Source organism: Gavia stellata, chromosome 6 (genome assembly GCF_030936135.1).
Source record: "Gavia stellata isolate bGavSte3 chromosome 6, bGavSte3.hap2, whole genome shotgun sequence".
Lineage (NCBI taxonomy): Eukaryota > Metazoa > Chordata > Aves > Gaviiformes > Gaviidae > Gavia > Gavia stellata.
The window spans coordinates 34,144,701-34,170,773 of NC_082599.1; the positions used below are offsets into that span (position 1 = coordinate 34,144,701).

The window sequence follows — 26,073 nt, forward strand, 5'->3', positions numbered from 1 at the left end:
CTGTTGAAATAACATATACCTTTTTCAATTTTAAATGCTTTTTATCTGTATGGTATCTGCATGAATTACAGAAATACTTAGTATTCTAGAACTGCAGCAGCTTTTTTGAGCTGTATTCACCAATAGTTAGCAATCCTGCTCAAAGGAGTTCTTCTTAGATTACAAGCTAGAGTACTTCTCATTTGTTGGTTTAGTCACCGATTTTATTTTTTTTTTATTTTTTTTCCCATGATCAGGCCAGAGTTTTCCTTTGGTGATTCAATGGAATTTAAAGAGAATGGAGTAGAGCCAGAGGGAAGATGAAAATATCAGCCTTGGCAGGATCAGCTTATTTTTAAGTACTCTTTGCTCTTTGATACTCCTCATCTCTATCATTGCTTTTTTGGTGAAGAAAGCAGTGCAGCGAGGTGGTGGGAAAGCTGGCTTGCTTTGTGTCAAGCAAGAAAGACTTTACCAGTCCTCGTTCCACAGACAAGTCTCTTCAAATATAACTATTTCCTTCCTGACTGTGGGTTTCCACTTGGACTGACAGGTTGCCAGGGTTCCCAGTGTCAGAGCACCAATTGCTGTTTGAGATTGGAATTAAATTTCAAGATTAAAAGCTCATATTTCTACCAGAATTCAAGGTATAAAATAAAATAAAATAAAGAATTTGTTAACTATTTAAAGGCTATAACATGAAAATTAAAATCATACTTGTGCTACTGCAATGTCTTTTTAAAGCTGTACAGGGTAAATAATATAAAAAATACAAATAATTTGTTTGGCACGAGATAAGAAAATTCATTGCAAACTACTTGATTAGCAATGTCTGTCAATTGTGCGGAGCTGGAAAAAGACACGAATTGCCCAGTAAGTGAGAAGAAAAAAACCAAATTTTAGCTATTATTTGATTAATATTATGAATTCACAAAAGTCAGAAAATCATGAAATTAGGACTGCAAAATCAAAATCAACTTAGATGATTATATATACAGCCCTTCTGTAGTCATCCTTAACATTATACTAACTTAGGGTTTGTTTTTTTCTTCCAAAGACTGAATTATCTTACAGAAAAATAATACAAAGATTACAGATTTTAATAAGTAATATTTTCCTTAGCTGTTCATGCTGAAGGGCTGACAAATTCTTTTTGCTTAGGTGCCAAGAGTCTTCTAACCTTTCTTGAAGGGGCCAGAACTTAAAAATCTTTTGGATCACCTCCCATGTATTAGCAATGATAAAAACTTCCTCCTATTCACGGTAATTGCACAACTCCCTATGACAGGTTTGGCAATTTTACGCTGGAAGAGTAATTTTAACAAAGAGTAGATGGGAAGAGTGTGCCAAATTTCTCAGCTGGTGTAAAATTCCTTGTTTTTAAATATAGGTTGGCAACTGGAATTGAAGAACTCGCAGCAAAAAGATCTTTGCAGAGTTTTTGGGACTGCTGGTAATCCAAAGATATGCTTTTGAACTAGTCCTTTGCACAGTTTACAAGCTCTGCTGGCAATTTTAAGTAAGGAATTTAAAATGACAAAAAGGTTTCATAAAGAGATGTAACTTATTTGCAGTAAGCACACTAAAACTAATTAAAGCCAAATCCTTAGGAGAGAAATGATTATGAACTCATGAAGGGGCCTGTGAAATACTTGGAAAAATAATGTTTTATCAAATATATTTTGGCTTCAGTAAAAGTTCAAGTTTTTGGACAGAGAAAGAATTTGAATTACATGATACCTAGATATTGTGTCATCCAGATATCAAATCTGGAAGAACAACTACTTTTTGTTTTTTTAAGGAAGTCGATTTGAATGTACATTTGACTTACATTTATTACAATGCTTTCTGAAACTTCACAATTATTTTACTGATGTATCCGATCTAAATTATTATATTATTTTGACTGTCACTCTGAGAGATAAGTGCAACAAAAATAAAGCTAGAAGTGGAAATCATGCTTAGGGATGTTTTCATTGCTAGTTTCAACATTGTAAATTGAGACAGACATTGAAAAAGGAACTATGTGATTCAGTTCATTCTTACATTTTCTTGAAATTATAATCAATCTCAGTTTCCCAGGCAACTGACTACATGAGGATGGACCAGGCAATAATGGGAAACAGCTTTCTCTTTCATTACTGTAACATATGGTAGAAAAAGTCTTTTTTATTTCATGCTGTTGAGGAGACTATCCAATTTATTACTCCAAATAGGATCCAAAATTTATTAAAAGAGGTGTGAGCAGTTCAGTTTTGTAACAGAAGTGCAGAGACGTAAGTTCATGGGGGAAAGGCAAATTCAGAAACATCAAAATGCAATTTTTAGATGCTCTTCAGTGAAATCCCAAAGTTCACCTTGATTTTTCCTCTGACCTTCTTCAGGGGTCCTGGCAACATGAAGAGTTGGTGCAAGTGATTGTATTGGCAAATGGATTAGCATTGTATCAGTATGACTCTCTTGGGGTGAGTGGAATTGCCTTTCTGCTTTAAAATGCCTGGCACAAATAAAAGGTTTCTTCCATGTGCACCACTGAAAGAGTTATGATTGATCTAGGACCACAAGACTTTCTACATTTCTTTTGCAGACATCAAATAAAATCTATTAGGAGAAATGTTGGCTCCACGAAGTCAATGGAAGCTTAAGTAAAATATTAAATCACATGACAGTATATCTGCATTTCCATGTTTTGTTTCTTGGGCTGAGGTTTCAAGTGCTTTGTTGTTCACTATTCCTTCCTTGTTAAAAAAAAGCTGTGAAGCATTTATGCAGGAGTCATTCCTGAATTTTGTGGTGTTGTCTTCAATCCTTATTTTTCAGAGCTCTTTTTGTTTTTCCTTCTCCTTCTACATGTGCTTAAGACAAACTTTTTGTTTCCCTCAGTGTGTCTGTGAATGGGAATATATACAATTTTTTAATTATTTAAGTTTCTCTGAAGCTGATACAATATCTCCTGACCATCTTGGGTTTTGTTTCAGATACTGTGTTAATGCAGATTCCTTTGCTTCTTTTGTTTTTTATTAAACTTCCTATTTCTGACATTGATTCCTTAATATTTAAAGTTCTTTCCTATATGAAAATGCTTCCCTTTCAATTTCAGGTATAAAACCCTATTTTTTTCATACTGCTGAAATCAGAAACAAAATTCCCATTGTCCTCAACATGTCATATTTGGCTTCTTATTTTCCTAAGCCTTAATTCCCCCCAGTCCTTTCTTTGACTTCACTCTTTAAGTTATAGGTGTAACTCTCTTGCAGGAGAGTGTTTCATATTTTAAAACACTAGCCTACCTGATGTTACTTCCTGAACAAGTCTGGTACTTTTCTTTGTGAGTTGAGTCCTTCCAGTCACGTGCAATGCAGTTAATTTGTAAGCGCTGACATCCAATTTTCTCTGTCTTTGGAGTCTACCATACTCCCTCTATTCTGATGAGCAAAATGAGTGTAAGCGAAAAGAGGGGTTAGGATAATCTAAAAGAGACAGAATTCTTCCAGACTACCTAGAGCCAATACCAGATCACATTTCTAACCAAACAGTAGCTGAAACTGCACCAGAAAAAGTTGTAGTTTCTAACACTATGTGGTACCTAGGGATTAGTGCTTTAGTGTGAGTGTTCCCCCTGCCCCCATAAATATCTCTTCTCTTTCTCTCTGAGAATTTTGCTGGGGGGTGGGAAGGGCAGGTATTGAAAAGTGCTTTTCTGGGTTACCTTACTTTGTCTGTAAATATTTCCTCTAAACCCTCACTAAAATTATATCAGTATGAGTTCCATTAAGTGGCATTCAATTTAGGTGAAGTGAGAAGACCTGATGTTTCTGTACTGTATAAAACCTTGCGTATATGAGGGATGCTGTATTTTTGGCTATCAGAATGAAGCCTAGCTGGTCTGTTTAAATACACAGTAAGAGTAATGGGATGGTCTAAAGTGGCCCCAATTCCAATGACAAAGTTCTGCCAAGCATGAGACAAACAAATAGGCCTGTATTTATTAATACAGAAGTGTTGGATACTGTTGCTGCCTGTAGCATCAATATCTTCCTGCTTGACATCAGAGACACTTCCTGTTGGTTAATTTGGTTTGGGTGTAAGAAAATGTCCATATGTTCCTTTTCTACCAGTGTATGTTGTTCCTCAGCAAAAAACAAGAGGAAATGACATATGTCTGTATCTTCCCTCTGAAAGAATACCTCGTAAGAGCTGAAAAATACGATTAGCCATATGAGCAATTTTCTGAAGAGCATTACTTCAAAGGAATAGTGACAATATAATATATAATAAAATAATAGTGGCTATCCAGAAACTTGTGGAATTTCTATTTATTGATAAGACAGAAAACCACACACACAGAAAATAACTTTAAAAGTATTTATGAGCATATGGAAGAAAATACAAGACAAAGCAAGAAAGCATTTGCAAGAGAGAATATGTAGAGACCTCTGAGAAAAAAAGTAAGACAACTTCATGTGCTTTGTATTCACAACCACGTTGATAAATACAGCATGTGAAAAATTATGCTTTTTGCAAATGGCCGTGACCTTGATGAATAATTTGATTTCTAGAAAATGGTTGTTTTCTTTTCATTTAAAAGGAAAGGGAAAAAAACCCTTCTGGGCAAAATGCATTTTTCAGAAATTTAGCAAATTTTGTGGTAAAAGTATTTTTTCCAAGGGACTTCTGTATCTTTTATCTGCTCAACCTATTTCTCCCACGAAAAATGCAACCCCTCCAATTCATCTCCCCGGGCATTTTTTAATAAGATTTAACATTCCTTCTTCCCCACATCTCACTTCTGCAAGAATTGAAAGCTACTTTAAACTTCTCTGGTAATCACTTCAGTGGTGACATAAGCAGATTGTTAATAATGCGAACTGAGCTGTTGTACAATCAATAGCAGTAAAGTTTAGGTAGTGTATTTTCCTCATTCCTGCTCTTTATCAAACTGTATGCTATATGCCCAAACTGGAAAGCTTTTCTAAAGCTTTTTTGTACAGGTGAAGGGTAGATTTTGGACGTAGAGACAAACTTCATACTTCAGAGCTCTCTTCACTTTTTAATTTATTCAGAAAACCACCATTTCTTTCTTTTCCCCAATTCCACCATGCCTGTGGAGTGTAAGTAAAACAGGTACTATGGTCTCCTTTCTCTTATACTGTTCTTAGATTGCTAAGTAATTTTAGAAGTGTCAGGTACTCTAAAAATACACTGAAAGGTAGAGTATACTCAAAATAATATGCTTTTTCATAGACATATGAATTTCTCAGAGAGGAGACCATGCTATCATTCATTTTGTGAACTCTATAAATGCAACACACTGTGGCAAGTTTTTACCTCTGTATGTAACTATTTCTGATATTATAACACTTACTTTTGTCTTCATTGGAGCAATCTTATTACTATGTAATAAGATTTACTGGGAGCAGTGAACTGTTTTAGTAGTATTATTAGTTTATTATGTTAACATTTTATGCCAAGTCCACTGACTTTTGTGATAAAATACTGTTGAAAGAAATTACTTAGTAGAAAGGCAAAACTGATAGATATTTTGTTATAGAAAATACTTTAGTGTACTCAGACTTGATAAAAATGTAGCATGTTTTCTAAGCAGTCATGCAAATTTTAAAACAGAAAACTTAAAATAGCCCCAAATGTGGTTATTATATTAATGTCAGAAAAGCCTCTAAAGATTTACTACTTTTTTTTTTTTCATAAAATAAAGTAATAACAAGAAATGGGCACTGAATTGATTTTTCTGATAGCAACATATTACACCATGAAAGCTAAATGCTATCTTAAATAATACTTGAGGATAAAATTTGACAGTGTATATGCATGTGGCAGTAACATTTCCCATACATATTAGAATGGCTTTGATAGAAAAATAATTGACTTAAAATGGTGGGATTCCGTATTTATTGGATTTTACTTTCTCACTGTTGGTGATACTATTTTAAGTCATGCTGTGTTTTATTTTAAGCCCCATCTTTGTAAATTAAACCTCTATTTCCTCCTTCTCATATATCATCTTCGGCTGCATAGCTCTTGGAAGCCACATCAGTCCTTTAGCTACCAGCTGGAACTTAGTAAATAAGTTTTATTTACGTTGCACAAGATGGCATGGTAACTACCAGCTTTATTTGAGATCTGAGAAATAAATAAAAGGTAAAAAGATAGTAATTTTTTCTTTCATCATGCCAGTGCTTCCACAAATAAGACTCTAAAAATACAGAGGAACATTTAATAGAAAATGCAGATTTTCTTACTCAGTCACTTTTCAGGGTAAAAGTATTCTGTAAGGAGATATTCTGCTATTGCATGTGCTGTCTTGGCCTATATTTCCATAGAAGGCTTTATATTTGCATACTGGACAGATGGAAGTCTTTGATGCTTCCAAGGTAACCTCTTCTTTCAACGTATAATCGTTTGAGATACTTAGACCCACAGCCTTTGAGCAAGCTTACTTACCATAATTTTAAGCCAATCCCTTTAGCTAATACCACTGAACTTTGAGTTTTACTCAGTTCTGAATATGGATGTGAATGTGCATTGTACCTGTGTATATGCATTTGTCCATGTTTCTAGAAGTTGGACAATTTTATTTGACTATGTTAATTTTTAAGTGAATTCTGAAAACCACAAAATAATATTTTTCTCATACTTTTCCTGTTTGTTAACTTTTTTTTTATTTTGGTTCTTTTTGTACTAGTTCAGAGACTCTGACTAACGCATACTGTAGATCAAATGTAGAAGAGTCCTTATAATTACACTGGAACCACCTTTCTAAATAATAATAAGAATGGAAGGATCAGCAGATAATGTAGTCAATATTTCTTATGCTTTTTGAGTGCTTAAGATGTTGCAATTCCAGCTGTAATAGAATTCAGGAAACTTGCATGCAGGATGCCAAAATAATTATTCATTTAAAAAGGAACCCACAAATAATAGCCTTAGGCTCTGAAAATGTCTTCAAAAGCCAAAAAAAACCCCAAAACCCAAAGCTGTTGGTGCTTCTAAAACTTTTCATTCAGTGGCACTTAGATACTCCTACAATTATAACGTTTGAAATTACTAACTTGGATGCATCCATGGAAGATCTTGACCCTTTAAACACTTTGGCATGTGCTTAAATTTAATACCATGTGTAAATCCCAGTGAAACGACCATGATTTACAGTAATGAGGATTTAGTATTGATGTGGTACCTTTTGCTCCTTGAAGAATAAAAGAAAAATATATTTTGTATCTCTAGAAAGCAAATAAGGTAACTATGAAATGAAACTAAGGACAAGAATATTGACTGTGCTTATAAAAAATAGAGAAGAAATAAAATTATTAAAAAGATATAAAAAGAAAACCTGTAAGGATAAAAGAAAAGCTATAAAAATAAAGGCTATAAAGATAAAACTTATATAAAAGCTATAACTTAGAAACTAATACAGATAAAATCTGCATAATTTAGGCGTACCTTGGAGGATAAGTCCAGGACAAAGCTGATGGTCAGATGACAGTCAGCAAGGAGTTTTGGGCTAAAGTTCTTGGGTTTGGCCTTAGTGAACTTGGCCTGACAGTAGAGCTGGCATAATGAAATGTTATGAAGGTAAACCAAAATTTTAGTGAGAGACACTAGTATAAACTTAATTAATATGGAGAAAAAAAAAAGTTATCCGATAGTTGTACAGAAACGCTATGTAGCTTTCTGTGAGGATAGACATTACTTGATATTGTGTTACATTAAAACATATGTGCAAACAACACATAAAAATAATAGGTACCAGAAGTTCCACATACCTACTGGGGCAATCTTTTAAATACTTTCTGATCTATTCATATCAGGGTGCATTCAACAACATGCTTAAACTTGTGTAATTTAAGGTAGGACAACACAGTGATTGTTTGGAACAAAATTTTATTTGCAGGATGTGAAACTGGGAAACTGTAGGTAGACCTACGTTCTTTCAAAGAAGAGACTGGGTCTCCATTTGGTGGCAAAACCCCCACTCTAATAGCACTAATGTATTGTATATATATTTCTTACAGGTCTGGTATAATTGAATAAATAACAGTGCTTTTATAGTGTTTTCAACTAGTTGAAGTAGTGGACTTAGAGTCTTCTGCATTTTCTTTCGAGGTTTTTCCAGGGCAACTAAGTAATTTATTCAAGTCTTTTACCAGCTTTTGGTTTTAGCTGATTCATCTGTGAAGTGGGTACAAGAAATGCTTGCTTTAGAGGACTGTGCAATCAGAAACAGCTATACTGATTTATACCAGCTGAAGATATGAGCCATTCCATTTATTAATGTTCTGAAAGTACTTTGAGATCACTGGATGAAAACACTGGAGGGTTTTAGGGAAAGAGCAAATAATTTATGTTACTGAGACATTCCAATCCGCAGTTTTAGAACAGTGTGGATTTTTTTCTCGGTTACATAAATTACTGTCCTGGGCTGGCATTCCTGCTCGTTTCCTTTTTAAATTACCAACGCAGCAAAAGAATTGTAGCTATTTGTGTCAGCTTAACTTTCTTTGGACATTTCCAGCTCTGTGTGATGGTACTTGCAGAGTCATTTCTGGGTTGGGTACTTCTCTGCAATCTCTTCTGGGAGAACAAATGTTTGGGAGCATCCTAACCATGTGCTTTAAATGTACAAAAATAGAATGGAAGAATAAAAGGAAGAGAGTCCCTTGGTAGAATCTCTTTAATGTCTTGCATCTGATACTCAGATTGGTGAGGAGGGGAGGATCACATGCCTGATGTTTTCTCTAGGACTACACCCAACTGGAAGCCATCCCTTGGCTTCTCTGCAGACAGCAGCATACCCAAATGGAACAGATTAATTCTTTGGGGAAATCTCCTTTAGTGGGACAAAAAAGAATCTTCTCAGCTTCCCAGACACATGCTCTGTTCCCAGTACCATCAGACTTAAAGGAGGATCTGCGCTACCTTGGGCCGGAGGACACAGTTTCATTGTAACTGCAAGGTTTAGCATGGATAAATAACTCCTGTGATCCATCTGGTCAAACTTTCAGTCTATGACATGTTTATTAATGAAAATGTGAGAGAAAAGAAAGAAACAGTCAGCCAGGCAAGATGCGCCTGTAACTCTGCTGTCATCATTAGGTGAATACAGTATACCAAATATTTATCCTTCTATATGATTCAGGATCACAGAAAATAAATATCTCTTTTATGTGTTTTATTTTCTTTGGAGAAGGTAGTAGAGGAGAGTGTGAGTCATAGTGGAAGAATAAAATTCACTTCTCTTCTGACAAAAACTATTCATTTCATTGGAGAAGGATCCTGGCATTAACTTCTGTTTGCTGATAACTCCTGCAGCCCAACTGGCTTCAGGCAGGAAGCTGATGGCCTCCCAGTCCCCTGTCCGTACCTGTCTGGTGACCTACAGCCAGAAGCCAGATGATATTTCTTACTCCTGCTGCAGGAAAGACAATAACTGTTCATACCTAGGTCTGAGTCTTTACTGCTCCTGCCAGCCCTCAGGAGCCCCAGACTTTGGAGGTAACAGAGAAAGTCTGGAGGAAAGGAGACTTTCCCTTGGTTGAGGAGGATCAAGTTAGAGACCAATTAAGTAAACTGGACATCCACAAGTCCATGGGTCCTGATGGGATGCACCCACGAGTGCTGAGGGAGCTGGCAGAAGTCATTGCTGGGCCACTCTCCATCATCTCTGAAAGGTCCTGGAGAACAGGCGAGGTGCCTGAGGACTGGAGGAAAGCCAGTATCACTCCAGTCTTCAAAAAGGTCAAGAAGGAAGACCCAGAAAACTACAGGCCAGTCAGCTTCACCTCCATCCCTGGAAAGATGATGGAACAGCTCGTTCTAGGCATCATCTCAAAGCATCTGGAGGAAAAGAAGGTTATCAGAAGTAGTCAACATGGATTCACTAAGGGGAAGTCATGTCTGACCAATCTGATAGCCTTCTACGATGGCATGACTGGATGGAGAGACGAGGGGAGGGCAGTGGATGTTGTCTACCTTGACTTCAGCAAGGCTTTTGACACCTTCCCCCACATCATCCTCATAGACAAGCTTAGGAAGTGTGGGTTAAACGAATGGACAGTGGGGTGGATTGAAAACTGGCTGAGAGACAAAGCTCAGAGGGTTGTGATTAGTGGCACAGAGTCTAGTTGGAGGTCTGTAACAAGTGGTGTTCCCCAGAGTTCAGTACTGGGTCCAGTCCTGTTCAATATATTCATCAATGACCTGGATGAAGGGATAGAGTGTGCCCTCAGCAAGTCTGCTGATGACACAAAACTGGGAGGAGTGTCTGACACACCGGAAGGCTGCGCTGCCATTCAGAGTGACCTGGACAGGCTGGAGAGTTGGGCAGAGAGGAACCTTATGAAATTCAACAAAGGCAAGTGTAGGGTACTGCACCTGGGGCGGAATAACCCCACACATCAGTACAGGTTAGGGGCTGACCTGCTGGAGAGCAGCTCTGTGGAAAGGGACCTGGGAGTCCTGGTGCACAACAGGATGACCATGAGCCAGCAATGTGTCCTTGTGGCCAAGAAGGCCAATGGCATCCTGGGGTGCATCAAGAAGAGTGTGGCAAGCAGGTGGAGGGAGGTTATCCTCCCCCTCTACTCTGCCCTGGTGAGGCCGCGTCTGGAGTACTGTGTGGAGTTCTGGGCTCCCCGGTTCAAGAAGGACAGGGAACTGCTGGAGAGGGTACAGCAAAGGGCTACGAAGATGATTAAGGGACTGGAACATCTTATGAGGAAAGGCTGAGGGACTGGGTGGGGTCTGTTTAGTCTGCAGAAGAGAACCCTGGGGGGATCTTATTAATGCTTATAAATCCTGAAGGTGTGGGTGCCAGGAGGATGGGGCCAGTCTTTTTTCAGTGGTGCCCAGCGACAGGACAAGAGGTAACGGGCACAAACTTGGTCATAGGAAGTTCCATCTAAACATGAGGAGGACCTTCTTTACTTTGAGGGTGGCAGAGCACTGGAAGAAGTTGCCCAAAGAGGTTGTGGAGTCTCCTTTTCTGGAGATATTCAGAACTCGCCTGGATGCATTCCTGTGCAACCTGCCTCAGGTGAACCTGTTCTGGTAGAGGGGTTGGACTAGATGATCTCCAGAGGTCCCTTCCAACCCCTATCATTCTGTGATTCTGTGATTCAGGGATAATAAAGGCTCTGAAGCCTGAGAGGTGGCAAATGCCAAAAGGTTTTATTTATGTCCTGGTGAAATGTAGTCCATATTTAAAAATGTATGCATCTGATTCCTTCATAAGATAGGAAAGTATCTGTTGCTTTTGTGAAGGAATTTCCACATGTGTTTTGTGCCACAAAGGAGTTCCTGCCAAGGCAAGACAAAGGTTAGAGAGGTCCTACCTACACAAAGTCCAAACCAAAATATTATGATGTTTTCCAGACATTAAGCTGCTCTTCTCTGAGAAGAGATCTCATAGTAGTTATTCAAAAGATGAACAACCTTAAATGCCTGTTGGTTCATGTAGAGGAAGACTGGATTAGAGATTTAGGAACTAGATGCCTATATGGTCCTCTGCAATTGAGATATTTGCGGCTGTCATCTTTTTGAAAGACCAAATAGTAGTCTTGGCTGCTGTAACAATGACCATGGACACCCTAAGATGTTTTAGAGAAGAGTCAGGCTTGCTATCCTAGTAAACAGATTAAATTTTCCATGTCTTTTTTAAAGAAAAGTCCTTAGAGTTTCTGTTCAGTATTAAATCAAGAACAGAGTAAGATGGATGAGCTCTGACATTCCAAGTCCCTCAATATTATGGAGGATGAGAGAGAAATGAACAATGACACAGGACTTATGAGCACATAGATTAGCTCTTCTGGTACAGAGTATGGAGAGTAACAGCAGCAAAGTTCTGTCATAATTTGTGAGACAGTATTGTAGCAAAAGTAGGGTGCTATTCTTCTGGTGAAATTTAACAGACACTGTGTACATTTTTAAAAGAAAAAATTATTTCTTTCAGAAAAACCCTCTTAGGGTTTATTTTAGGGGTCTTATTTTAGTGGTGTGAATTCACGTAATACTGAAAGCAGTAACAGAACAGTGAATTCTAAATGCCACCTCCAGTTATTATCTTTATAGCTTTCTCTTCCCTTTAGGTGAGATTCCTATATATCATTTCTGTAAAGATTTGTGAATATGCTACTATTTCCTGTTCGGAACTATTAAAGTTGGTGTTAATAGCTATTCCTGGTGCTTTGTATTCAAAGACCTTACTTTCAGTATTTAATAATTTTACTAATGTTACCCCAGTTTTCATGTCAGACATATTTATTTGACAAAAAAATTGAAGAAACTGTGGCTAAACAATTTTTGCTGCTTCTAAGAATGAGATTAAGGGTCAAGTGTATTGTTTTGCCCAAGTTATAAAAAAATGTGCTGACATCTTTACACTTTTGAGCAAGGTCTTGAAATGTGGTAGAAGTGTGGTAGATTTTCCCAGTGTTCCAAATTATAAGACTCAAAAATCTCATTCTGTGTTAGTCTGGTTAGGTTTGTTATTGCTCAGCTACTTGAGTTTCCAGAGCTTCTGTCTGCACTGAATACACTCCATCCTCTGACTCCTGAGCATTGTCTATGCTGTCCTCCATGGTGCTGCCACTTTATTTGACATGAAGAAATAAAAAGCAAAGCCTGACTTGAATTTGAGGAAATGTGAATGGAGAGGAGGAGGGCAAAAGCTCAGGTGTCTGCAGATAGGGAGGGTTCTCCATAGGATCGCTCCTTCTTTCAGTGTATAAGATATGTGGTGTTATGGGGACAGATCAAGATTGCATATCAGCAACAGTCCTTATCACTAATCAGGATCTGTGCCACATGTGTTGCAGACGTGGGGAAGTTTGGGAAGTGTGTGTAGCTTCAGACAATGAACATATAATTAGAGTATCAGAAGGTATGTACATAGTAAAGATAAGATCTGCTTGTGTAGATGATCTTTATTCCTGATAGTGTTCCCTAACTTTGTGGAGATGAGCCCGCAAAAATATTCAGTCACTGTAGTGTCTGATGTAATTATTCATATGTGTACTTTGTGTGTTATATAGTTATACAACATGGAACTATAGGAAAAAGACCTAGAAGAGAAGTAGTCTGACCTCCTGCCTCAAGGCCATGTCAGCTTGAACCTGTAGCAAGCTTGATGGGTATTTGTTTTACCTATCATAAAAAACTCAAAGAGGTGGAGACTCTTCAGTTTTCTTAAACATTTTATTTAAATGATTATCTATCCTTACTATTAAAAAGCTTTTTCCACTGTCTGAACTACAACTTTCCTGCTGCAACTACTTCATATCCTATCCATAGTGAAATGCAGAACAGGTTATTTCTTTCCTCTTGCAACAACCACTTACATATTTGTGGACTTTTATCATGTTTACTCTCATGTTCTATAACTCAATTAATTATAATTCTATCATTTTACGCACTTAGGTCACTTTTTTTAGAATTTTTTCTTTCCTTTTGTTCTCTCAAGTTAGTCTATATCCTTCTTGAAGTGCAGTGCTCAATACTGGAATCCACAATTCAGCAGAGGCCTACTAATGACATGTAAAAAAGGAAATATTTCACAAATTATATCACTTTACCTGCAGACATTTGTGGTGCAATTTCAGCTAAATCACCAGAAAAATGTAGTTGCCTCTATCCTTTTTTTCTAGTTTAAACCGATATTCATTGAAAAGCTGTATGTCTTGACAAAGACTTTTTACTTAGTCTGAATTCTTTTCTCTGACTAACAAGTAAAAGGAACACTTTCCTAATATTAAAATTACCTTTGAGGAAATCAGAATAAAATAAAGTTTATAAAACACAGATCAAAAACTAAAGAAAAACCTAGAGAGTTGTTAAAGTATTATTAATATGCTTTTTTATTCCCACAACTTTAATCTTTCAATAAAAACATGATCTATTTGGCTAAGTTGATTAAATAATAAATAAATAAATATTGAACTAAGACAAACAGTATTACACATGCACAAAATTGATCTTCAGATTTTGACCAGCATAGACCAATTGGGATTTCCTTCAGTTAATATATTTGGAATAGAATATTCATTTGTGTATTTGTCTTTTAATGTTAGCGATGTCCCCCTGAATCAGCACAGCCATTACAGGGTCAGCGTTTGTCGCACTAGTGTAAAAGCCATCCTGATGCCTTCCCTTTGGAAAGTCAGCCTGAAAGAAGGCATCTGCGAGTCCAGAATGCAGGGTTTATCTTCTTGTTCAACATATCTTTAATGCTTCGAGTTTGGAGAAGAGCAAAAACGAAGCGACAATATATCCCCATGTAAATTTGTCAAGGAAGGGGTTAAAAAAGAGGAATCGTTGTGACTGTGAAGGGCTGAATTATCTTCCTGACACCAGCAGGGGCTGCTGTCACTAGTTTGTGGTTGTCACATTCCTGTTATGCTTGACCTTGGAAAGGCTTGACAACATAGTCTGGATTTGATTAAGGGAATTTCATGTTTTTCCTTTGCTAGAGTCACCCCCCACCTCGACAAACATTTAAAAATGTTAAGAAGAAAAAAAAAAGTTTGGAAAGCAAACATTTTCCCAAAAGAAATTTATAGTTCAAATTTACACCAAGTTCGCACTAACTGGAGCAGTCCGGGTTTCCATTCAGGCTTTGAGTGCTCTCTGTAAACCATTAGTCACTTCCCTGGAAGAGGCAGCTTTTTACAGGCAGCAGGATAAAACAGGCCCAGATGTGTGTGTAATATTAGAGGCTTTCACATGTACCTGCATTTTTTTTTCCCCTCAGTCATAGAAAGAAAAAAGAGTGACTATAGAAAGAAATTAATTGAAGCCTTGGACTTTTCTTTCTTTTGAACAGCTACCATGAAGACTGGTTTAATTAAAAGAAAATACCTTGTGTTGTGGATTTTTGAGTTTGTGGCAATTTATATCATGAAGATAGATGTTCTTTTAATTTTTAACAGTTTGGGTTTTTTCACTTTACAGGACTGTGATTATGCCAGCTGCCAACGAGTTTGATCCAGAAGTCGTCCTGGTATCAGCGGGATTCGATGCTGTGGAAGGCCACGACCCTCCGCTGGGCGGGTACAAAGTCACAGCTAAATGTAGGTATTGTCATAAGGCACATGTTTCTGAGTTGGTGTTTCTTCTAGCTAGGAACCTTATTTTAAGGCCAGCTTACATCCTTATTTCTATTTTGTGCGATAACACCTGTGTTACTGAGGGCAGGGACTGTCCATCATTTAATACCCAGAGACATCCATGGAGCTGCAGGTCTCACCCAGCTCGTGGACAGGGTGGAAATGAACATGTTAGTGTTTCTGGCTAACTCCTTTTTGTTCCTCTTGGCATTTTTGTATTGGCTTTTTAAAGTATTACTTTTCTGGCATTCAAATAACATTTTAGAGGTTTCATGCTTTTCAATAGGCCCCATTTTCCAAATGCTGGAGTAAGTTATTTCTCTTTAAATATATATTGGAGATTTTAGACTTTGGAGGCCTAAGTCCAATCTCATATTGCTCTTTTGTTATTGTAATCTTTTCAGCTTGATGGCATTAATCCTGAATTACATCAGTGTTCATGAAGGCCAAAGTTTTCTAAAAGACTACTCTGTTGGGTCTCAGTGTTTGGATGTCCATTTCAGTCTTCCAAAATGTGTGCTCATGGAAGAGGCTTAATACTTTCTGAAAGACAGGTCTGTCTGAGGTGTCTCATATGTAGCACTCCAAAGCCACTAGCTCTTACAGGATATTGTGGCCAAACTGATTCTGAGCCTGGGATGTTAAACAAGGCTGGGTAATGTAGTAACGCTCTGTACCGTACTGTGCACCGTAACACCGCTATATATAAATTGCTTTCCATGAGACAACACAAAATGATTTCCTAATGCAATGCTGTGAATAATTTTCTTCAGTATATACACTTTTCTTCAGTAAATCTCAAGAAATACCATAATAACGCTTAAATAGTTATTAAATATGGATCTCTGCTGCTAATGACAAATGACAAAAGTCTGGAGAAGTCAATGAGGCCTAATGGCATTTAACACACTGCACAAATGGACTCCAGCTCAGAGGATTTTGTCCTTTTGACCTCTGCCTTTTGTTACAGGTCAGTAGAACAAAGTTGGTGTTTACCGCGGGAGGAGCAGGGAAGAGACACATATGTTTTATTCTCATTTTAACTGCACGCTGCACAGGCTCCCCTGAATACTGAGGACGAAAGGATAGATGGAGAGCTAGAGTGACTGTCCATAGTGGCATGCTGTGGAAAGCGAGAATGTAAAGAGCAGTGCCAGGGCCTACCTGAAGACACTGACATGGGCGCTAATGCACAAGTGAATTGGAGAGGGAACATCCCTGTGACTGCAAGTAAGGCATATTGAGTTTTAGCACAGCTTTTCCAGTTAATGCAGTGGTTACACTAGAGATGAAAGAAACATAGCAGCCTATATGCGTGTTTGAGTATCACTTAGCTGTGTATTATGATTTTTTGTAAAACATTGTGCATGAAAAAGCCCTTTGTAAGAGGTTTACTCACTACTTTTTTCCATAAGTATGGTTCCTGGTCAGAGGTACCATTCCATGAGCTCATGTGGTAGGGAGATGAGCTTCCAACCAGTACAAAATAGATATTTGTTGAGAAGCACTTTATAATTGTCTGTATTTAGCAGCTGAGAATGCATGCTAAATGTCCCTTAAACATGCATAATGCTCCAGTATGATGCTCTGGCATACATGATGTGCTGGCGTAGCAGCTTCAACAACTCGCCCAGAAACTGCAATAAATTTGTGTTTTCCTCTCAGGATAGACTGAATTTCACCTTGACAGCAAAGAAAAAGTGTTTGATATTGGAATCAATGTTAATTTTCATCCATGAATGAATTAACTCTTCATAAGTTTTTTTAGAAACTGAAATCATAGTACATTTTTTAATATAAGAGGCTGCACATCTACAAGTTGCATGTGTCTGTAAGCAAAAAAAAAAAGGTGATTTACAGTAGGTGGCTCTTGTTTAAATTAAGGGAAAAGCCAAGATAGACCCAGATAATGATCGTGCACCTGAGGGATGAATAAAGCCTTTTGTACAGAGCCAAAGGAATTTATTATTTCCCCAAAACAAAATTCTCCTCATTCCACCATACCATTTTAGAACATAGCATACTATATGTGGTATGTTGAAAAATGAACAGTCTATTAAAAAAATAATAAAGTCCAAAGAGAAACATTCATATTAAAGACTAAAAATAGATGTCCGTGCAAATTTTTAATATAATTGGTTTGTAATAATTAGAAATTATGCTCAAAATAAGTAAATGCAAAGTAAAGTTTAACCTGTAAATATTCTTTCTTTATAAATCTTTAGCACTTTGTATACACTTAATACATTGAATTTTCTGATTTCTATGACCCAATACAAAATTTACATATAGAAATTAGGAAGAGGTTGACATCAAAGGAGAGAAGATGGGTCCTTAGCTACTAACCTTGCTGTTAAAGAGAATTAGAGAGACACTAGATTCTTGATAAGGAATTATTTATGTGTTTCCTTCAGAGTACAGTCGAAAAGAAAAAATTAAGATGTATTAGCCAATCAGCATTCCCAAGTCATGAAGTAAAAACCATAGGTTGAACATAACAGATTGGACTAATTACAGCCTTGGATTAACCATATAGCAGGCAATTACATACAGAAAAAAGTTGGTCTACTAAATCTATACAGTTTGACAGATGTAAATTATAAACTGCTTTAAATCAGTATTTTAATTTTTTGCTATATCAACATACAATCTGATTTACTGAGGAGTTGCCATTTCCGACTAGTAAACAAACACATTAGCAACAAAATAGTCATATATATTTTTGCAGCTGATTTTAAATGCATGGGTCTGATGTGCATGTCAAGATTTCTCACAGTGAGATGATCCTCAGCTCCTCTAGAAGGGTGTAGGAATGAAAAAGGCCAACTGAGATCAATGATGATAGCAGAGCCAGGAGATAGCTCACTTGCCTAATTGATCTCCAGTCCCATTAGGTAACTAAATCACTTAACGGTCTTTTTCAATTGAAAAAAAGAGATAGTGATAGTGTTTAAAAATGATGGAAGGGAAGTTTCAATCTTTCCTTTCTCATTGCACTTTTCAAATCACTTTCCCTAAGTAAATCTTTTCATCCAACTGCCTTTGCAATTCGTCCTTGTCTGTTGATTTTTTGAGGAGAAAAGTTTTCACTAAACTAATGAATGTTCAACTAACTTTTACCTGGCCCCAAACCAGGTTTTGTTTGGTGCAATTTTTTTTTTTTTTTTTGGTGCACATTTTCTTTTGTTGGCTCTTTTTATCCTTTGTTCCTATCCTCTCACTCAACGAAATGCTACCATTTCAAAAGGCGCTTGTATATACCTAGTTAGACATACACATCTTGAAACATATACTCAACCCTTGTACATAAACTTTGTGATGGATTTTATATTCTGTTAAGAAAAAAAATGGGCTTCAAAGACTTGAGATGACTGGTGGCATATGGCAGAACTTTCTGCTGCCAGGAAATTCTCAGGCCTTTGGTACCAGCTATATTTCTAATATCTTTGAAAGAAGCTTTATCAACAATACCATTTATAAGACCACCTAGCATAATTGCAAACAGTAAGTATACTTATGAATGCATAACCACTTTGTTCTGAAGAAGGTCTTTAAAAAAAAAAAGTTGTGTCTGAAAAGGACTTTCTTTTTTCCAAATATACCTTTTCTTGCCTGATAAAGATATTATCTTCACTCACTAACTCTGCCTTGCCTGTGTCCTTATGCTATCATGACTGCACCAAGTTTGATACCAAAAGCAAAGAAAAGAAAGCAAGGCACACAGCACATTTTTACTTTCTATGGCTCCTCTCTTATGACTCACGCTTAACTTCATTAGCTGAAATAACAGAATACCTTTTGTACTGACAAGTCCATCTTTAGTATTGGCATAGCTCTGTCCATGTTTCTTGGTTAAACTGGTTCCCCAAGCTGTGTGGTGAAGGTGGATGCACCAGTGGGAGCCCTCGCATGCACAACTCTCTTATACAGCGTAACTATTGATGTCATTGGGTTCCCTTTGTTTAGATCAGGGACTATAAATGTGTTTTAATTTTACTGTAAACTATAATCAGCTAAGAGAAAAACATGTCTCATTTCCTGACTAGCCTAATATTTCCTTTTTATTACTAGAAATATAACAGATAAAATATCAGCACAATATATTACATATTATAAAAACATAGTTGCATCAAATCCAGTTTTTGTACTGGAGTAGTAAAAATCATGTTGACAAAGAAAAATAACGGGGAAAGAAAAAAAGGGATAAAGGAGTTTTATATTTAGAATAGTAAGGAGATACTTAAAGAGTATGAATCTACTCTTTCATCTTATCCTGATGATGCTTAGGTGGAACTACTGAAGATAGAGCTGATATATTCTATGGTTTATTTTATAGTTAATTTTTACAACCTCTGCTAAAATGTATTGTATTATCACACCATTTGAATTCTGTACAGTGAACAGGCCTGAAAAAGAGCTGCCGGATCTGATCATAAATTTGCAAGTTGTTAGATCTTGTAAGAGCACTGTTTTTAAATTTAGCCCTGCTGACTGAAATTCTCCCTGTAACATTATCCTGAGGTGAAGTACTTTCTCTTTGTTTTATAGAGCAGCCCTTAGAATAATGCTTGCATTAAAGTCACTGAGATCACTTTACTGTTCAAGTAAATAATGTACGTAATTGCTTATTAAATGGTTACCATTCTATAAAAAGAATAAAGAAAATAGAGAAGTGTCAAGCAAGAATTAAGATTTTTCTCAGGGTACTTATCTTCCTGAAGCACTGTGTTTGTTAAGGGCTATGAGGATTTACTGGAGTTTTCTTGTTTTACTCTCTTATTCCAAAGATGTTATTTGACACCAGAGTGCAAAATAAGATCAACAATTAGCAGTAGGAAAAGATACCACTGCAGGCATATAAAGAGTAAATTATATTTTGTCAGTCTGAATACCTGTCTACTGTTATGCCAAATTCGTGATGCAAGGTTGACCCAGTGTCTACAATATAACTGAGTCTAACTAAGCTGTTTTGCAATTTTTAAAGTTTTTATTTGAGAAAATTGCAATAACTCCCTTAACTTATCAAAAGCTGCATTATGCTGTGATACACTCTGTTCAAGTGGGACCAATGAAAAAAGTGCTTAAAGCTATGAACAGTTTCCCTCCTCATGAGCCCTCGGCAGGTAGGGCTTAGAGGACTTCACTGTAACAGTGCACAATCTGCAGAGGAAACAATTAATGCTCTAAACAGTTTATTTCCAAAGGATATGACAGCCTAAGTGGTAGAAATTCATGTGTGAAAAGGGCTGCTGACTTACATGTAGCCTACAGGTCTTCCATCAACGAATCTCTTCTCATGGCTGGAACTGCTACTTCTCAGAATGCAAGTAAGAGCAACCAGGTTGAATTTGGGTGCCTGTCCTGTTGGTTTCTGCTTTGTTGGTTTTTTTTCCTGGAAACACTTAACTTCTAAAGGAGTCCCCAGATAATATTGTAACCGTATACTGGACAGTACCTTGGATGACTGTGAGTTCTTCAGAGTACAGCAATTGTAATGCTCCCTTTGGGGAGGGACTATACTTTCTTGTGATTGTTTGAAAGACTTCCCTGACACTTGACTCCAAAAAAGAGTCCTGACTGGAACTACTGAGGCAAATGTTACAGGAAGGCAGGCAAAAAGAGTCCATGCAAATTGACAGCTGACTAAATAGAATAGTAGTTTTGACTTGGTAGCTGTTTAAAAAAAATTCAAGTCTCTAAAAATAACATTGCAGGCTTTTATGGTGCTACATCTAATTTCTTCTCTTCACAAGCAAGAAAGTCTTTTTGACTCAACTATCAGCACAAGAGGAATCACATCTTGGAAAGTGTGGCACTAACTGTTTCAGAGTGCGGTTCCAGTAGATGGTGTGAGCTGCTCCAACAGCTCCTTGCCGTAGAAAAGAGCATGCCCCCTCCCCTTCTGAATTGTCCATTACTTACCTTGCACTGGCTCTGGTTCTTGTCAGGTGTCTCTGTAACCACATGTAGTATTAACTCATCAACCCATCAGAAAACTTAACCAACCAAAAAAGTGGAGAGATTTCTGTTGGGCTATGAAGCTGAATCAGGTTATGGAGGGACCAATTTGTGCCACAGCTATTGGAAGGAGGGCAGGGCAGTAGAGAAAGGGAGGGAGGGGGTAGGATACCTTTTGGTAGCAGAAAGCTGTTAAATTAACTCAGTTGCCACAACTACCGCCTTGTCTGAATTCTTCTGAGTTCAGAGATTTTATTTTGGTTAACGTAATTTGGTTATCTTTGCTGTACTGGAGGTGATAAGATGGTTATCCGGATGGATAGATCTTGAGCTTTTGACTCAGAGCTAAAAGAATTAGAGGTGGGGTGGAGCAATGATCATTCATACAGTTTTTCACAGGGAAGTCTGCTGATTCATATCAGAAGTTTTCCTTTTGTTTCTTTTGTCTCTTGGAACCTACAACGCATGCAGTGACTGGCAGCAAGAAAACAGCATCAAGACTTTGCTTCCAGTTGTTCACTTTGGAAAGCAAAGTTTGAGTTTTCTGTAGGGTGATTTCTTGAATACTAATTGAATGGTTGCTTGGTACAGTACAAAAGGCATCAAAATAGATGACAAGTTCATTGGTGACCTACCCTCAGACATGAGTGTTTTCATAGGTTTTATTGGGAGAAGGAAAGCATTTTGATTTCGTTTTCCTCCTAGCCCATAACAGTGGTTGCCGTAGCATCTCCTATGGCTTGGGCATGGCCATTGGATTGCCCAACCTCCCAAGTCAGATTATGCTGCATTTAATCCTGGATTTGTACTCCCTAAATTCGCTCTTGCACTGCAAATATCAGTGAATTCTTTGCCAGTGACTCCAGGATCCAGTACATTATTGACATTTACAGTACATTTACATTTATGAATATGAAATGTAGAAAATTCCAGAAATCCTGTTCTGTGAGGAAGAGTAGTCTATTGGCTTCTGTGGAAATTGAGCAGAGATTGGAATTCACTGTATAAAATTAGTGTCCTCTCTAGGACATAGCATAGTAAAAGGCAAAGGTGAAGATATAAGAGGATAAATCCCTGGTTGTTTTTTTTTTTTATATTTCCATTTAAAGAAGGGATTCATGCTTGCAGAAATACAGAAAAAAATATGAATGGACAATTCTAATGTTGGGTTGAGGAATCTGCCTTCACATGCTGTCAAGTAAGCATGTGTCAATGGCTTGGACTATGGATTTGAACCAAGAGAAACAGATCGGTGAACAATTCACCTCATTTACTGAGGCCAGGGAAATCCTCATCTTCAGACTTTGGGGCACTCATGTCTGACTGAATACATATTTAAAGCACATCTGAAGGATTTAGAAATCTTAGCACTGATTTTTTTATTGCCCAGTGTTTTCAATGACTGTCTGGTTAACTGGTGTGCCTTCCAGAAAGGGTCTACCTAAACAGGAAGTGAGAGCAATTAGAAATATTAATAAGTAAGTGCTGATTTGACCTGCTCTTTCACTTAGCCTTTCTTTCTGTAAATCAGCCAGGAGATATTTTAATTTTCCACTCCTGCTCCTGCCGCACAAACAGAAGATGTGTCTGCTGGCTAGTTAACTAACTCGTGCAAGTGAAAAACCATCTGTATACTATGTTCCAGATATACAGTGCCGATCCATCTGCAGAATGCATCAGGTGCCAGTTCCTTGATTTAGGGCAGTTGTTGGGGACAGGGCGGAGGATAGATTACAATGGAAAGAAAAAGAGGATCTACAGAACCATTAAGAATTATTTTCCCTTTTTGGTCATCTTCCCTTATCTCTTCACCTACCTCTTGTTATTTTTTCTTTCATGCTACAGTAGCAACATTGGCTAATGACAATAACTGATGTGAGGGGTGCAAAAAAGGTAAAATTAGTGGTATCTTCTCTCAGTTTTGAAATTTAAACTTATGAAATATTTTCCCTTATTGAAACCAAAATACTGTCATTTAGTAGAAGAAAGAAAAGGAAAAAGAATTTTTGTGCTTAGGCAGTATTAAACATGTCAGATTACAATTTAAATACAGCAAATTAAATATACATTTTTAGGGCCATTTTGAAACTAATGGAGCTTGACACAGTGTTCAGCAACTTGCATGTGCCTTTCATAGGATTGAGTCCTGAGAGAAAATTGTTGAAAGACATCTCCAAATGTGGATTTCTCCATAACAAAGTGTCTGATCTTTTATAGCATCGTTGCATTGGGAATTAGGCTTGTCTTTGGGAATTTGTAAAGCCTTTAGTAGAAGAGCATGATTTACGTCTTAGAATTTAACTATTCTCTGTAATAAATAGAAATGTGCCACAAGTATTTACTTGGTTGCGCCATGGGAAAATTTTTAACATATTGTTCACAGCTTCAGAATGCTATAAAAGACGACATGTAATTTGCAGACCGGACTATCCTTTGTGATTTCTAACCAATATATTTGATTAATATCTTTCAAAAGAGACACCAGCCAAAATGTTTACATCTCATTAGGCAGAGAAGAAGGGAGCACACACAATTCTGATTATGAGCTTGGATGGTTCATTTCTTTGGGCTTCACATCCCTACTACTTAAGGCAGAGTGTAACTTTAAGATGTTATCTCTTGCCTGTGCAAATAAACAGCCAGTTATGCTTTTTATGGTGGGTAGTTCTCAAACCAACAGGGGATTAGAAGATATTAGTTGGAGTTTGTGGTTCCCTGCTGAACTATCACGGGGTCCATGGATTCCTGTCCTGAATATTTCACAGAGCAAACACCTCTTATCTGGGGTGATATTCTCACACTGGCCTCTTGGCCATGGACTTCAAACGCTGATCACAGGGAGGGCTAGAGAGGCAATAACCCTTAATATAACAGTCTCTCCTGATAGGGACAGACAGGGTAAAGGTAAGGCCTCTGAAGTTTGCTCTTGTGTGTTTAGCCCCATGGGGTGATAAGGGGCCATCTGTTTTTTTGGTCTGCAAACTCATCTTTTTCGCACTGTCCCAGTATCAAGTACACTTCAGGTCTGACTGGTATCAGCACCAGCAATTCTTCACTGATCTGTAGAGATTTTCTTGGTATTTTTAGCTTTGATCCCAGGCAATTGTCTTAGTTGCTGTTGTGTTGGGTTTTTTAACCCAAGAAAACATATAAAATAAAACTTTAAAAATTAAGTTCAAGGTACTGTTGGCTCAAAGAAAAGAAATTATTAAAATAGAACTTATAAAAAGTATGTTAATTATTTGTGGATAAATGAAAATGAGTGCTTACCCATGTGATTAAACTGAAAACATCAATTCATGGCAGTAGTTTCACAAAGTTACATGTTATGGCAGCACCACACAAGATGCTTGCACCTTAATTAATTGCTCAAAGAGAATATCAGTACTACCAATTCTAGAAGTTAAAAACCACTGCTTCAGACCTCAAATATATTGTAAGAGTTATTAAAATACCACCCAGATTTCTTTTTACTGTGGAGCTCCCTGGACAACACTTCCTTCATATTTTAATCTTTTCCCTGAAGCCATTTATTTGTCAACTGAACAGTGAGATTCCATTGCAATCTTCCTGATTATAATAGCTTTAATGCCAACACTGGCACATTTTAAAAACAAATCCCCGCTTTTTTTCAGCATTTTAATTACTTTTGTTTGTTGTTTTTTGGGGGGGGGTGGTGGTGGTTTTTTTAAGGAAATTGTTCTTGCTTATAATCACTAATTGCCATAAAATTGCTGGAAATGCAAGAATGTAGTTCTTAATCCCCACAAGCTTTTACTCACTTTGAGCAGTCCTGTTGATTGAGACCACTCCACCAACCTGATTAAGATTTACTAAAATAAATAATGTTTACAGGGACAGACCTTGCATTGTAAATATTAATATGGTACAAAACCACATGCTTAAAACTCTTCAAAAGCATATTCACATGAGAAAGCTGTTATTTAAATACTTCGTGAAGTTTTTTGGAATTAACTTGGAAAGAAAAAGGAGTAGTTCTGCTGTAAAATAAATCCATTTGAAATGTGTTTAGTAGTAATTTATTTACTTCAGATTCCTTCTTTTCTCTCCATCATTGATTATGATTCATATATGCTAAAATGGACCAAGGAACAGATCTTGGAAGATCTTCTTCTTTTGGAAGAAGAAAATAAAAACAAGTATGTATCCAGAACAACAAAAAGTTGCTACTTAAAATTCAGTTACGTCCTGGTTTCTGTTTATGATAGTAAATGTTAGCATGAATTAAATATTTGTTTCCTTTGGAGCCATCATCTTATCCCTTTTTCTTAGATTCCTCTCTGTAAAAAGGACGGGTTCTCTAGCTATATGGTGACCAAAAACTTTTCGGTATCTGGCATTGCATCCACTTAGGTGTAGTTTGGTTGTGAGGGGCTGGTTTCTAAATTTGTTTTTTAATTACTTAAAATGGATTAGCAATCTCTATAAGCAAAACAAAACAAAGCTGTTCCATTTAGTAAGTGGAATGTATCCTTCAATAAAATGTCTGGGTTTTAAATGTGCTACATTCAAAATAATTTTCCTAATGTGATTACTTAACATCGGATACAAATACAGTGATTGTGTTTTATGGAAAGATGATCACTCACATGTATTGCCACATAATTTATATTTTCTTTTATGATTGTGGTTTAGGCATACTGTGTATGTTCTTCTGCATCTCTTTCTTATTATTAAGCATCGTAGGTTTGCAAAGAATAACTTACAATTTTTTTGCATAGTATTTTTATGCTGCCAAAAGAAATGATCAATTTAAAAATTGAGATGCATATAAATCTCAATTAAAAAATTGATATATTTTCAAAAATGTTTTTCATTTTTGAAAAATTTCATATTAATTTATTTTTAAATGAAAGACAAAAGGCATTATTCTTTATTTCTGTTAAAATGTGTAATTTCTACAAAAACGATGGAAAAAAGATGAACACAAATATCTTTAATTTATTTTTTGTAGAAAAAAGGTATTGACAAGTAACAAATCAAATCCATTGTTATT

General features: G+C 36.8%; 1 protein-coding gene across 1 annotated transcript in view; it reads left to right on the top strand.

Moving 5' to 3' along the window:
* HDAC9 (histone deacetylase 9) overlaps positions 1–26,073 on the top strand; it is a 445,270-nt gene that overhangs the window by 373,832 nt on the left and 45,365 nt on the right. Inside the window, exon 23 of the mRNA XM_059818316.1 lies at positions 14,944–15,062. Coding sequence (XP_059674299.1) covers positions 14,944–15,062 — 119 coding nt within the window. The remainder of the gene's footprint in view (positions 1–14,943; positions 15,063–26,073) is intronic.